This window comes from Meleagris gallopavo, chromosome 32, assembly GCF_905368555.1.
Source record: "Meleagris gallopavo chromosome 32, MGAL_WU_HG_1.1, whole genome shotgun sequence".
Taxonomy (NCBI): Eukaryota; Metazoa; Chordata; class Aves; order Galliformes; family Phasianidae; genus Meleagris; species Meleagris gallopavo.
This window is the reverse complement of record NC_139436.1, coordinates 485,285-499,904: the sequence shown is the minus strand read 5'-3', so window position 1 is coordinate 499,904 and position 14,620 is coordinate 485,285. Positions and strand designations below refer to the sequence as shown.

General features: G+C 67.0%; 1 protein-coding gene across 1 annotated transcript; it reads left to right on the top strand.

Annotated features, from left to right (window-relative positions):
* The first annotated feature begins 2,272 nt into the window (after nt 1-2,272).
* GRINA (glutamate ionotropic receptor NMDA type subunit associated protein 1) lies at nt 2,273-14,268 on the top strand. The gene is made up of 6 exons (XM_085214587.1): nt 2,273-3,680; nt 4,049-4,158; nt 6,232-6,432; nt 10,078-10,206; nt 11,085-11,228; nt 14,073-14,268. The coding sequence occupies exons 1-6, from the start codon at nt 3,395-3,397 to the stop codon at nt 14,220-14,222; spliced, it is 1,020 nt and encodes a 339-aa protein (XP_085070713.1). The 5' UTR covers nt 2,273-3,394; the 3' UTR covers nt 14,223-14,268.
* Nucleotides 14,269-14,620: the final 352 nt, after the last annotated feature.

Here is a 14,620-nt window from a genome sequence, read left to right as displayed (position 1 = left end):
CGCCGACTCCCGTTTGTCCGTCTCCGTATAGGTCCCGCCCCCGCATTAGGCCCCGCCCCTTTTCAGCCCCCACGTCTGCAGTCGGTCCGCCTCCGCGCAGGCCACGCCCTCCCACTTTAGGCCACGCCCCCTTTAGGCTCCGCCTCTGCGGTTGGCCTCCTCCCCGTAGACCCCGCCCTCCGTTAGGCCACGCCCCCTTAGGATCCGACTCCTCCGTTGATTCGTTTCCGCGTTGGCCCCGCCCCCTACGTAGACCCCGCCCCTCACGCAGGCCCCGCCCCGTTCAGGCCCCGCCCACTGCGCGGAGCGGAGCGGCGCGGAGCGGTGAGCGGCTCGGAGCGGCTCTTGCGGGCCGGCGGTTCCTTAAGTTATGGGGCGGCCCCACGCGTGGCCGCGGTGCCGCAGCGCGGGTCCCCCCGAGCGGCGGCCGGGTGGGAGGCGGAGCCCCGCGGAGCTCCGGGGGTCGAGGCGGCCGTTCGTCCCCGCTGAGGGGCGCCCCGCGCCGGGCAGCGCCGCTACGCGAGGCCGGGGATCGGGGGGGCGCAGGCCGCGCGTGGGCCGCGGGGGATTAACGGGCAAAGCGGATTAAACGCGCCCCCCCCGCCCCCATCCCATCCCATCCCATCCCATCCCATCCCCCCAGGGACGCACGGCGCGGCCCCGCGTGACACTGCGGGGAGGGGGGAGGGGCTGCGCTGTGGGGCTGCGATGGGGGCTGAGGGCTGGGACGGGGGGCTGCGATACGACGATCGGGTGTGGGGCTGCGCCGTGGGGCTGCGCTGTGGGGCTGAGATACGGGGTGGTGCTGTGGGGCTGAGGGCTGCGCTGTGGGGCTGAGATACGGGGTGGTGCTGTGGGGCTGAGGGCTGCGCTGTGGGGCTGCACTGCGGGGCCATTTAAGGAGAGGGGGCCGCGGGGCAGGGCTGTGGGGTGCTGCGTGTGGGGCGTGAGGCTGCGCCATGGGGCTGTGCTACGAGATTAGGATGTGGGGCTGCGCTGTGGGGCGGGGCTGTGGGGCGGGGGGCTGCGCTCTGGGGCCGTGATAGGAGGTTGGGATGTGGGGCTGCGCTGTGGGGCTGCACTGCAGGGCCATTAAGTGAAGGCGTTCTGTGGGGCAGGGCTCTGGGCTGCGCTGTGGGGCAGATGTATGGGATGTGGGGCTGCGGCTGCGCTGTGGGGTTGCTCTGTGGATGTGGGGCTGTGCTCTGGGGTCACTGCAGGAACGTTAAGTGAAGGCGTTCTGTGGGGCAGGGCTATGGGGTCGTGGAATGAAGGCGTTCTGTGGGGCAGGGCTATGGGGTCATGGAATGAAGGCGTTCTGTGGGGCAGGGCTATGGGGTCGTGGAATGAAGGCGTTCTGTGGGGCAGGGTTATGGGGTGCGCTGTGGGGCAGCTCTGTGGGATGTGCGGCTGCGCTATGGGGCAGTGCTGTGGGGTCAATGAATGAAGGGGTTCTATGGGGCTGTTCTGTGGGGTGGGTGTGGGGTGTGGGGCTGCAGGGACGTAAAATGAAAGATTTTTATGGGGCAGGGTTATGGGGTGCGCTGTGGGGTGGCTCTGTGGGATGTGGGCTGTTCTGTGGGGCAGATCTATGGGATGTGGGGCTGTGCTATGGGGCAGGGCTATGGGATGTGGGGCAGGGCTACGGGGTGGGGGGCTGCACTGTGGGGCTGTGATATGGGGTGGAGATTTGGTGCTGCGTTATGGGGCTGCACTGCAGGGACATCAAGTGAAGGGGTGCTATGGGGCAGGGCTGCGGGATGTGGGGCTGCGCTACGGGGACGTTCAATGAAGGGTTCTATGGGGCTGCGCTACGGCGATGGTGGGGCAGTTGTGGGGTGAGATGTGGGGCGGAACACGAGAGGAGCTCTGGGGTGCCAATGGGGTTCCGATTTGGGGCGCCGATGGGCCACCACTAGGGGGCAGTGTGGGGCCGTGCTGTGGGGCAGCGCGGGACGATGGGGGTGAGGTGTGGGGCGGGATGTGGGGCGGGACGTGGGGCCGTGCGGAGCGATGATCTGGGGTTTGGGGGGGGAGGGGGGTGTGATGATGAGTGCAGTTATGGGGCAGCGTGGGGTGATGGGGGGCGTGGCTATGGGGCTGTGTGTTGGGGGGAGGGGTTTTGGGGGGTCCGGTTATGGGGCAGCGTGGGGTGTGGTTGGGGGGCCGAAAGAGGGGAACTCAGCTGGTGTGGGGATCTGTGGGGCCGCGTGGGCTTTTATGGTCCCTATGGGGTCAGTGGGGATCAGTGGGGCCGTGTGGGGCTCTATGGGGATCGGGGGGGGCTCTGTGGGTTTCTGTGGGGCCCTATGGGGCTGTGTGGGTCTCTATGGGGTCTGTAGGGCTGTGTGGGGCAGTGTGGGTCTCAGTGGGTCTCTGTGAGGTCTGTAGGGCTTTATGGGGCCATGCGTGTTTCTATGGGACACTGTGGGGCTCTGCGGGGTCATGTGGGTCTCTATGGGGCCGTGTGGGGCCGTGTGGGTCCCTGCGGGGATCTATAGGGTCCTATGGGACCATGCGGCGGGGCTGTGTGGGGCCCTGTGGGTCTCAGTGGGTGTCTGTGGTCTCTATGTGGCTCTGTAGGGCCCTATGGGGCCGTGTGGGGCTCTGTGGAGCTCTATGGGGCCGCATGGAGATCTATGGGGTCCTATGGGACCATGTGAGTCTCTATGGATCTCTATGGGCTCTGTGGGGCCGTGTGAGGCTCTATGGGGCTGTGTGAGGCTCTGTGGGGCCCTATGGGGCCATGTGGGGCTCTATGGGCCCTATGGGGCCATGTGGGGCCCTATGGGGCCATGTGGGGCCATGTGGGGCTCTATGGGCTCTATGGGGCTGTGTGAGGCTCTATGGGCTCTGTGGGGCCCTATGGGGCCATGTGGGGCTCTATGGGCTCTATGGGGCCCTATGGGGCCATGTGGGGCTCTATGGGCTCTGTGGGGCGCTATGAGGCTCTGTGGGTCTCAGTGGGTGTCTGTGGTCTCTGTGGGGCGCTATGGAGCCGTGTGGGTCTCAGTAGGTCTCGGTGGGGCCGTGCGGGTCTCTATGGGGCCGTGTTGGTGTCTGTGCGTCCCTATGGCCCCTATGGGGCCGTTGGTGAAAAGGGGCGAGGGGGGTTGAGGGTACAAACGCTGTCGCCATGACAACGGCGCCGCGCAGCCGCCATCTTGTACCGGCAGCGCCCCCTAGCGCCCATAGCACCCATAGAGCCCCGTAGCGCCCCCTAGAGGCCCATAGCGTCCATAGCTGCCCCCTAGGGCCCATAGCTGCCTCCTAGCGCCCGTAACGCCCATAGCTCCCCATAAGGCCCATGGCTGCCCCATAGCGCCCATAGCTCCCCATAGCGCCCCCTAGCGCCCATAGGACCCCCTGACGCCGCCCTATCCCCGCAGGCGCCATGTCCCACGAGAAGAGTTTCCTGGTGACGGCCGACGCCCCCCCGCCCCCCACCCCCGGCCCGTACGCTCCGCCCTACGCCGCCCCTCCGCCCCCCGGCTTCGTGCCGTATCCCCCCCCTCCCCAGTCCGCGGGGCCGTACCCGCCTCCCCCCGGGCCGTACCCCCCCGCGGGGCCGTACCCCCCCCCCGTCGGGCCGTATCCCCCCCCCGGGCCGTACCCGCAGGGACCCTTCGCGCAGCCGCCCTACGCGCAGCCGCATCCCATGGTGCCCGGAGAGCAGCACTGTGAGTTGGGGGGGGGGGGGGGGGGGGTCATTGGGGGGCCGGTTATTGGGGGGGGCGGTTATTGGGGGGTGGGCTTGTTGGGGGGGTTATGGGGGGTAGGGTTATTGGGGTGGGGGTTATGAGAGGGGGGCTATGGGGGCTGGGGTTATGGGGGAGGGGGATTACGGGGTTATGGGAGGGGGGCTATGGGGGGGCTATGGGGGTTGGAGTTATGGTGGATGGGGGTTATGGGGTTACGGGGGGCTACGGGGAGGGGGAGTGGGGGGAATTACAGGGGAGCTATGGGAAGGGGGGTTATGGGGGGGTGGGGGTACTGGGACGGGGGCTCTGCAGCCCGGCGCCTCCCGCCCCCCCCCCCCCGTTTGCAGCCCCCCTGCACAGCGCGTACCACGAGGAGGGGCCGCCGTCCTACTACGAGCCGCAGGATTTCCCCGCCGCGCGATGGGACCGCGCCGTGCGCCAGGCCTTCGTCAGAAAGGTGCCCCCCCGCGGTGTCACCCCCGCATCACCGCCCCAATGCCCCCCCAGAAGCCCCACATCACCGCCCCGATGCCCCCCCAGGAGCCCCACATCACCGCCCCAATGTCCCCCCCCGAACCCCCGCATCACCGCCCCAATGTCCCCCCCAGAACCCCCGCATCACCGCCCCGATGCCCCCCCCCCAGAAGCCCCGCATCACCGCCCCGATGCCCCCCCAGGAGCCCTGCATCACCGCCCCAATGTCCCCCCCCGAACCCCCGCATCACCGCCCCAATGTCCCCCCCAGAACCCCCGCATCACCTCCCCGATGCCCCCCCCCCAGAAGCCCCGCATCACCGCCCCGATGCCCCCCCAGGAGCCCCACATCACCGCCCCAATGTCCCCCCCCGAACCCCCGCATCACCGCCCCGATGCCCCCCCCCCAGAAGCCCCGCATCACCGCCCCGATGCCCCCCCCCCGAACCCCCACATCACCGCCCCGATGCCCCCCCAGAAGCCCCACATCACCGCCCCGATGCCCCCCCCCCGAACCCCCACATCACCGCCCCGATGCCCCCCCCCCGAACCCCCACATCACCGCCCCGATGCCCCCCCAGAAGCCCCACATCACCGCCCCGATGCCGCCCCCTCCCCCCGAGTTTCCAGCTGTGGTTCCCCCCCCCCATCACCACCCTGATGTCCCCCCGCGCCCCCCCGCTCTGTTTCCCTCTCCCCCCATTGACCCCCATGTCTGCGCTGTTCCCCGATGCCCCCCCATGTCACAACGCCCTCCCACGTTATCGCAGCCTCCCCATGTCACGATGTCCCCCCATGTTGTCGTAGCCCCCCCCCACATCGTGACATGTTGCAGCAACCCTCGTGTAATGACAGCTCCCGTGTCCTGACCATCCACTGTTGCGATGCCTTCTCCCCCACGATCCTACCCCATGTCTCGGCGCACCCCCTACATCACGACCCCCCCGTGTCACCACACCCCCCACGTCGCGACTCTCCCCATATCGCGACATCCCCCCTCTCCCCCCTCCGTGAGCGCGGCTCCAAATGAAAGCTCTCCATTCCTCCCACTCCGCCAGCAGCGCTTTATTCCTTATATCGCAACGGCGGCGCTGCGCCCCCTGCTGGCTGGGCGGAGTTTGCGCACGGCCATGAGACGCGCCCCCGCATGTTGTGTGCGGCGGGCCTGGCGCTGATTGGCTGAGCGTCTCAGTCGGCGCTGATTGGCTGAGCGTGTCAGTCGGCGCTGATTGGCTGAACATCGCTGCTGCCGTCGGTCCGTCTGGGCTCCGCTCCCAGCCCGCGGTCCGTCGGTCCGTTCTGTGCGTTTCCATGGAGATGAGGAGGACGACTCTCCCATGTCGCGACATTCCTCCTACATCACGAGTCCCCCCATGTCGTGACACACCCGCCTATTTCACCCCCCCATGTCGCGACATACCCCTTATATCACAACACCCCCACCATGTTGTGACACCCCTCCCATGTCACGCACCCCCCTATGTCATGACGTTCCGCCTATGTTATGGTGCCCACCTATGTCACAACATTCCCCCCATATCACAGCACCTGAACCCGTCAGACCCCCCCATGTCACGACAGTCCCCCCCCTCATGACACCCACCCATGTCACAATATTCCCCGTGTCATCACACCCCCACCCCATGTTGTGATACCCCCCCATGTCGCAATATTTCTTCTCCATTACAATCCCCTTGTCACCACACTGCCATATGTCACGATATCGCTTCCTCCATATCACAACCCTCCCATGTCACAACACCCCCCACGTCACAACTTTATGTTCCCCCACAACCCTTCTTATGTCGTGACATACCTACATATCATGACAAGCTTGCTCCACATCATAACCCCCCATGTCGTGATCCTCCCCATATCGTGACACCCCCCCATATCATGACCATTTCTCCCGTATCGCAACCTCCCCACGTTGTTACCATCCCCTCACGTCGTGACACCCCCCATATCGCGACCGTCCCTCCCGTACCGCGACCCCTCCCTCATGTCGCGACACCCCCCGTGTCGCGACGCCCGGTCTGACCGCCGCCCCCCGCAGGTGTTCGCGGTGCTGACGCTGCAGCTGTTGGTGACGTTCGGGTTCGTGGCCGCCTTCACGTTCGCGGGCGGCGTTCGCGCCTTCGTGCGGCGCCACGTCTGGTCGTATTACGTCTCCTACGGCGTCTTCTTCGCGTCCCTCATCGCCCTCAGCTGCTGCGGGGAGCTGCGCCGCAAGCACCCCTGGAACCTCATCGCCCTGGTGGGTGGACCTGCCGGCGGGCGGGGGCTCGGCGCGCCCCCTAAGTGTGGGGCAGTGGGGCACGGCACACTCCCTAAGTGTGGGGCTGGGGGCTCGGCGCACCCCCAAAGTGTGGGGCAATGGGGCACGGCACACCCCCTAAGTGTGGGGCTGGGGGCTCAGTGCACCCCCTAAGTGTGGGGCAATGGGGCACGGCACACCCCCTAAGTGTGGGGCTGGGGGCTCAGTGCACCCCCTAAGTGTGGGGCAATGGGGCACGGCACACCCCCTAAGTGTGGGGCTGGGGGCTCAGTGCACCCCCTAAGTGTGGGGCAATGGGGCACGGCACACCCCCTAAGTGTGGGGCTGGGGGCTCAGTGCACCCCCTAAGTGTGGGGCAATGGGGCACGGCACACCCCCTAAGTGTGGGGCTGGGGGCTCGGCGCGCCCCCTAAGTGTGGGGCAATGGGGCACGGCGCACCCCCAAAGTGTGGGGCTGGGGGCACAATGCACCCCCTAAGTGTGGGACTGGGGGCAGTGGGGCACAACACACCCTCAAAGTGTGGGGCTGGGGCCTCGGCGCACCCCCAAAGTGTGGGGCTGGGGGCGGTGGGGCACAGCACACCCTCAAAGTGTGGGGCTGGGGCCTCGGCGCACCCCCAAAGTGTGGGGCTGGGGGCAGTGGGGCACAGCACATCCCAAAAGTGTGGGGCTGGGGGCTCGGCGCACCCCCTAAGTGTGGGGCAGGGGGCGGTGGGGCACAGCACACCCGCAAAGTGTGGGGCTGGGGGCTCAGTGCACCCCCAAAGTGTGGGGCTGGGGGCTCGGCGCACCCCCAAAGTGTGGGGCTGGGGACGGGGGGGCACAGCACATCCCCAAAGTGTGGGGCTGGGGGCACAATGCACCCCCAAAGTGTGGGGCAATGGGGCACAGCACACCCCCAAAGTGTGGGGCTGGGGGCAGTGGGGCAGAGCACACCCCCAAAGTGTGGGGCTGGGGGCTCAGTGCACCTCAAAAGCGTGGGGCTGGGGGCGATTGGGCTCAGCAGACACAGTGTGGGGCAGCGGGTCCCTACGACCCCCATGTGTGGGGCTGGGGACGGTGGGGTCCAACCCACACCCCTGAATGTGGGGCTGGGGGCCCAACAACATCCCAGGTGTGGGGCTGGGGGTGGTGTGGGGGTGTCCCAGTGGGGTCTGGGGGTGTCCCAGTATGGAGTGGGGATGTCCCAGTACGTATGGGGGCACCTATTGGGGTCTGGGGGTGTCCCAGTATGGAGTGGGAGTGTCCCAGTATGGAACTGGGGCACGTACTGGGGTCTGGGGGTGTCCCAGTATGGAATGGGGGCACTTATTGGGGTCTGGGGTGTCCCAGTATGGAGTGGGGGTGTCCCAGTATGGAGTGGGGGCACGTACTGGGGTCTGGGGTGTCCCAGTATGGAGTGGGGGTGTCCCAGTATGGAGTGGGGGTGTCCCTGTATGGAATGGGGGTGTCCCAGTATGCATGGGGACGTCCCAGTATGGAGTGGGAGTGTCCCAGTATGGAGTGGGGGTGTCCCAGTATGGAGGAAGGGTGTCCCAGTATGGAATGGGGGTGTCCCAGTATGTATGGGGGCGTCCCAGTATGGAGTGGGGGTGTCCCAGTATGGAGGGAGGGTGTCCCAGTATGGAGTGGGGGTGTCCCAGTATGGAGTGGGAGTGTCCCAGTATGGAGTGGGGGTGTCCCAGTATGGAGGGAGGGTGTCCCTGTATGGAATGGGGGTGTCCCAGTATGTATGGGGGCGTCCCAGTATGGAGTGGGGGTGTCCCAGTATGGAGTGGGAGTGTCCCAGTATGGAATGGGGGTGTCCCAGTATGGAGTGGGGGTGTCCCAGTATGGAGTGGGAGTGTCCCAGTATGGAGTGGGGGTGTCCCAGTATGGAATGGGGGCGTCCCAGTATGTATGGGGGTGTCCCAGTATGGAGTGGGGGTGTCCCAGTATGGAATGGGGGTGTCCCAGTATGGAGTGGGGGTGTCCCAGTATGGAATGGGGGTGTCCCAGTATGGAGTGGGGGTGTCCCAGTATGGAATGGGGCGTCCCAGTATGGAGTGGGGGTGTCCCAGTATGGAATGGGGGTGTCCCAGTATGGAGTGGGGGTGTCCCAGTATGGAATGGGGCGTCCCAGTATGGAGTGGGAGTGTCCCAGTATGGAGTGGGGGTGTCCCAGTATGTATGGGGGTGTCCCAGTATGGAATGGGGGTGTCCCAGTATGGAGTGGGGGCATCCCAGTATGGAGTGGGGGTGTCCCAGTATGGAGTGGGGGCATCCCAGTACATATGGGGACGCCTGTTGGGGTCTGGGGGTGTCCCAGTATGGAGTGGGAGTGTCCCAGTATGGAGTGGGAGTGTCCCTGTATGGAATGGGGGTGTCCCAGTATGTATGGGGGCACCTGTTGGGGTCTGGGGGTGTCCCAGTATGTATGGGGGTGTCCCAGTATGTATGGGGGTGTCCCAGTATGGAGTGGGGGTGTCCCAGTATGGAATGGGGGTGTCCCAGTATGGAGTGGGGGTGTCCCAGTATGGAGTGGGTGCATCCCAGTACGTATGGGGTCACCTGTTGGGGTCTGGGGTGCCCCGTGGGAACTCGTCAGTGGGCACCGCAGTGGGAGTGGGGGCACAGCGGGTGCTGGGGGCCCAGCGGGTGCTGGAGGCCCAGCGGGTGCTGGGGGCACAGCGGGTGCTGGAGGCACAGCGGGTGCTGGGGGCACAGCGGGTGCTGGAGGCACAGCGGGTGCTGGAGGCACAGCGGGTGCTGGAGGCACAGCGGGTGCTGGAGGCACAGCGGGTGCTGGGGGCACAGCGGGTGCTGGAGGCACAGCGGGTGCTGGGGGCACAGCGGGTGCTGGAGGCACAGCGGGTGCTGGGGGCACAGTGGGTGCTGGGGGCACAGCGGGTGCTGGAGGCACAGCGGGTGCTGGGGGCACAGTGGGTGCTGGGGGCACAGCGGGTGCTGGGGGCACAGCGGGTGCTGGGGGCACAGCGGGTGCTGGAGGCACAGCGGGTGCTGGGGGCACAGTGGGTGCTGGGGGCACAGCGGGTGCTGGAGGCACAGCGGGTGCTGGGGGCACAGCGGGTGCTGGAGGCACAGCGGGTGCTGGGGCACAGCGGGTGCTGGAGGCACAGCGGGTGCTGGGGCACAGTGGGTGCTGGGGGCACAGCGGGTGCTGGAGGCACAGTGGGTGCTGGGGGCACAGTGGGTGCTGGGGCACAGCGGGTGCTGGAGGCACAGTGGGTGCTGGGGGCACAGCGGGTGCTGGGGGCACAGTGGGTGCTGGAGGCACAGCGGGTGCTGGAGGCACAGTGGGTGCTGGAGGCACAGCGGGTGCTGGGGGTACAGCGGGTGCTGGGGGCACAGTGGGTGCTGGAGGCACAGCGGGTGCTGGGGGCACAGCGGGTGCTGGGGGCACAGCGGGTGCTGGAGGCACAGCGGGTGCTGGGGGCACAGCGGGTGCTGGAGGCACAGCGGGTGCTGGAGGCACAGCGGGTGCTGGGGGCACAGTGGGTGCTGGGGGCACAGTGGGTGCTGGGGACACAGCGGGTGCTGGAGGCACAGCGGGTGCTGGGGCCCCCCGTCGGGGTCTCCCCCCCTTTCGGTGCCGCTGCCCCTGACCCCCGCGTGCCCCCGCAGTCGGTGCTGACGCTCAGCCTGTCCTACATGGTGGGGATGATCTCCAGCTTCTACGACACCGACGCCGTCATCATGGCCGTCGGCATCACCGTCGTCGTCTGCTTCACCGTCGTCATCTTCTCGCTGCAGGTGGGCGTCGCCGGGGGTCCCGGTGGGTGCTGGGGGTCCTGGCTGGGTGCTGGGGGTCCCGGTGGGTGCTGGGGGTCCCGGTGGGTGCTGGGGATCCCGGCTGGGTGCTGGGGGTCCTGGCTGGGTGCTGGGGGTCCCGGTGGGTGCTGGGGGTCCCACTTGGACTTTGGGTCCCGGTTGGATTTTGGGGTCGCGGTTGGCTGTGGGGTCTCCGGTTGGGTGCCGGGGGGTCCAGTCGGGTGCCCAGAGCTCCCAGTTGGATGCCGGGGGTCCCGGTTGGGTGTTGGGTGTCGTGGTTGGATGTTGGGGGTCCCGGTTGGGTGTTGGGTGTCGTGGTTGGATGTTGGGGGTCCCGGTTGGGTGTTGGGTGTCATGGTTGGATGTTGGGGGTCCCGGTTGGGTGCTGGCGGTCCCAGCTGGATATGGTGGGTCCCAGTTGGGTGTGGGGTCCCAGTTGGGTGCTGGGGGTCCCAGTTGGATGGTGGAGGTCCCGGTAGGGTGCTGGGGGTCCCAATTGGGTGCTGGGGGTCCCAGTTGGATGCTGGGGGTCCCAGTTGGATGGTGGAGGTCCCAGTTGGGTGCTGGGGGTCCCGGTTGGATGGTGGAGGTCCCGGTAGGGTGCTGGGGGTCCCAATTGGGTGCTGGGGGTCCCGGTTGGATGGTGGAGGTCCCAGTTGGGTGCTGGGGGTCCCGGTTGGATGGTGGAGGTCCCGGTAGGGTGCTGGGGGTCCCAATCAGCTGTGAGGATCCCGGTTGAATATTGAGGGTCCAGTTGGTTGCTGGGGATCCCTCCCACGCTGGAGGCCCCAGCGGGTGCTGGGGGTCCCGGCTGGGTGCTGGGGGTCCAACCGGGCGCCCCACTGATTCCCTCCCCCCAGACCAAGTACGACTTCACGTCGTGCCGCGGCGTCCTGCTGGTCTGCCTGGTGGTCCTCATCCTCTTCTCCATCCTCTGCATCTTCCTCCGCAACCGCATCGTCGACATCGTCTACGCCTCCCTCGGGGCGCTGCTCTTCACCTGCGTGAGTGGCAGCGGGGGGACGTGGGGACACCGGGGAGATGGGGGACATCAGGGGGACATCGGGGGGACATGGAGACATGGGGACACTGGGGAGATGGGGGACATCAGGAGGACATGGGGATGTGGGGACACCGGGGAGATGGGGGACATCAGGGGGATGTGGGGACGTGGGGACACTGGGGAGATGGGGGACATCAGGGGGACGTGGGGACATCAGGGTGAGAAATGGGGACACCAGGGAGATGTGGGGACATCAGGAGGACATGGGGACATCGAGGGATGTGGGATCCTGGGGACACCAGGGAGATCGGGGCATGTCAGAGGAACATGGGGGCACCACAGGGACACCTGGGGGACATGGGGACACCCAGAGATACAGGGACACCAAGGGGACAGCAGGGGGACACCAAGGAGACACCATGGGGACACCAGGAGCAAGCAGGGACACTGAGGACACCACGGGGACACTGCAGGGACACCGGGGGGATACAGGGACACCTGTGGGACGTGGGAACACCGGGGGACGCCAGGGGACACGGGGACACTGTAGGGACACTACAGGGATAGCAGGGAGACATGGGGACATCGTAGGATATGGGGACACCACAGGAACTTGGGGTCACCTGGTGAACGTGGGGGCACTGAGAGGACATCGTGGGGACACAGGGACACCGTGGGGACACCGTGGGGATGGAGGACTGCGGGGGGACTTGGGGACACCGTGAGGATGTGGGGATGTGGGACTTCGGCACATGGGGACACGGGGACAGAGGGACAAGCAGACATGGGGACACGGGGACGTGGAGACAGAGGGGACGTGGGGACGTGGGGATGCAGTGACTTGGTGACGTGGGGTATGGGGACAAGGGGACGTGGAGACGCGGGGATGTGGGGACATGGGGATGTGGGACAAAGGGACAGAGGGGACATGAGGACACGGGGACATGGGGACGTGGGGACATGGGAATGGAAGGGACATGAGAACAAAGGGGACGTGAGGACATGGCGGTGTGGGGACATGGGGACATGGGGATGCGGAGATGGAGGGGACATGAGGGCAAAGATGACATGGGGACAGGAGGGATATGGGGACGCAGTGACAGAAGGACACGGGACGTGGGGACATGGGGACTGAGGGATATGGGGGGACGTGGGGACAGCGTCACACGGGCATGGTGACATGAGGAGCAGAGGGGACACGGGGACATGAGGAATATGGGGGGATGTGGGCACACAGCAGTGTGGGGACGTGGGGACAGAGATGGCGGCACGTGGGGACGCAGTGGCAGAAGGACACAGGACATGGGGACATGAGGACAAAGGGGACATGGGAACAGAGGTGCACGGTGACATGGGGACATGGGGATAGAAGAGACATGAGAACAAAGGTGACGTGGGGACAGAAGGGATGTGGGGAGGTGGGGACATGGGGATGTGGGGACATGGGGACATGAGGACAAGGGGGACATGGGAACAGAGGTGCACGGTGACATGGGGACATGGGGATAGAAGGGACATGAGAACAAAGGTGACGTGGGGACAGAAGGGATGGGGGATGTGGGGACGTGGGGACACGGGACGTGGGGATGTGAGGACACGGGGATGTGGGGACGCGGGGACGTGGGGACGTGGGGACAGGAGGACATGGGGACGTGAGGATGTGAGGACACGGGGATGTGGGGACATGGGGACGTGGGGATGTGGGGTCACGGAGATGTGGGGACGTGGGGACATGGGGACAAGGGAACACGGGGACATGGGGATGTGGGAATGTGGGGATGGGGGAATGGGGGAATGGGGGGATGGGGGGATGGAAGGGGCATGAGAACAAAGGTGACAGAGGGGATGGGGGACAGGGGACGTGGGGACAGAGGAACAGCGGGACAGGGGGACAGGGGGACAGCGGGACAGGGGGACTTGGGGACAGAGGGACAGCGGGACAGAGGGACAGGGGGACAGCGGGACAGGGGGACTTGGGGACAGAGGGACAGCGGGACAGGGGGACAGAGGGACAGGGGGACAGAGGGACGTGGGGACAGGGGGACAGAGGGACAGGGGGACAGGGGACAGAGGGACGTGGGGACAGGGGGACAGAGGGACAGGGGGACAGAGGGACGTGGGGACAGCGGGACAGGGGGACAGGGGACAGAGGGACAGGGGGACAGAGGGACAGGGGGATGTGGGGACGTGGGGACAGAGGGACAGAGGGACGTGGGACAGGGGACAGAGGGACAGGGGGACGTGGGGACAGAGGGACAGGGGGACAGGGGGACGTGGGGACAGGGGGACAGAGGGACAGGGGGACAGAGGGACGTGGGGACAGGGGACAGAGGGACAGAGGGACAGGGGGACGTGGGGACAGGGGGACAGAGGGACGTGGGGACAGAGGGACAGGGGGACAGAGGGACAGGGGGACGTGGGGACAGAGGGACAGAGGGACAGGGGGACAGAGGGACAGGGGGATGTGGGGACGTGGGGACAGAGGGACAGAGGGACGTGGGGACAGGGGGACAGAGGGACAGGGGGACGTGGGGACAGAGGGACAGGGGGACAGGGGGACGTGGGGAGAGGGGGACAGAGGGACAGGGGGACAGAGGGACGTGGGGACAGGGGGACAGGGGGACAGAGGGACAGGGGGACGTGGGGACAGGGGGACAGAGGGACAGGGGGACAGAGGGACGTGGGGACAGGGGGACAGGGGGACAGAGGGACAGGGGGACGTGGGGACGTGGGGACAGGGGGACAGAGGGAGGTGCGCCACGGGCCGCGGGCGCAGAGGGCGGGGGCGGGGGGCGGGGGGGGGCGGGGGCGGCGAGGCGCGGTGCCGACGCGGCGCTGCCCGCAGTTCCTGGCCGTGGACACGCAGCTGACGCTGGGCAGCAAGCAGCTGGCGCTCAGCCCCGAGGAGTTCGTCTTCGCCGCCCTCAACCTCTACACCGACATCATCAACATCTTCCTCTACGTCCTCGCCATCATCGGCCGCGCCAAGGAGTAGGGAACCCCCGGCCCCCCCGGCCCCCCCGGCCCCCCGGCCCCCCGGCACGGTGCCCCCCCACCCGCGTGTTGGAGTCGTTCTCCCCCCTCTCCCCTGCCCCCCCCCCCGAAAAAAAAGCTGTGAATAAGCCGCCCCCCCCCCCCCCCCCATTGGATGGTTGGACGCTGGAAGCACTTTGACCCGGAGCCCCCCCCGAAAAGCTGGGGACAAGGCCGACCCCCCCGACCCCCCCGACCCCCCCAATGTTGGATGGTTGAGCACTGGAAACGCTTTGACTCAGAGCCCCCTCCCCCCCCCCAAAAACGAGCAGTAAGAAGGACCCCCCCACCCCCTTCTTCCCAGTACTGGGGGGTTGGACACTGGAAGCACTTTGACCCAGAGCCCCCCCACAAAAAAGC

What these genes read in the sequence shown, in the direction of transcription:
- GRINA (XM_085214587.1), top strand. Translation starts at nt 3,395, where the DNA reads ATGTCCCACGAGAAGAGTTTCCTGGTGACGGCCGACGCCCCCCCGCCC. An exon ending in GCCAGGCCTTCGTCAGAAAG is followed by an intron (nt 4,159 to 6,231) that starts GTGCCCCCCCGC and finishes CGCCCCCCGCAG; the next exon opens with GTGTTCGCGGTGCTGACGCT. An exon ending in CCTGGAACCTCATCGCCCTG is followed by an intron (nt 6,433 to 10,077) that starts GTGGGTGGACCT and finishes GTGCCCCCGCAG; the next exon opens with TCGGTGCTGACGCTCAGCCT.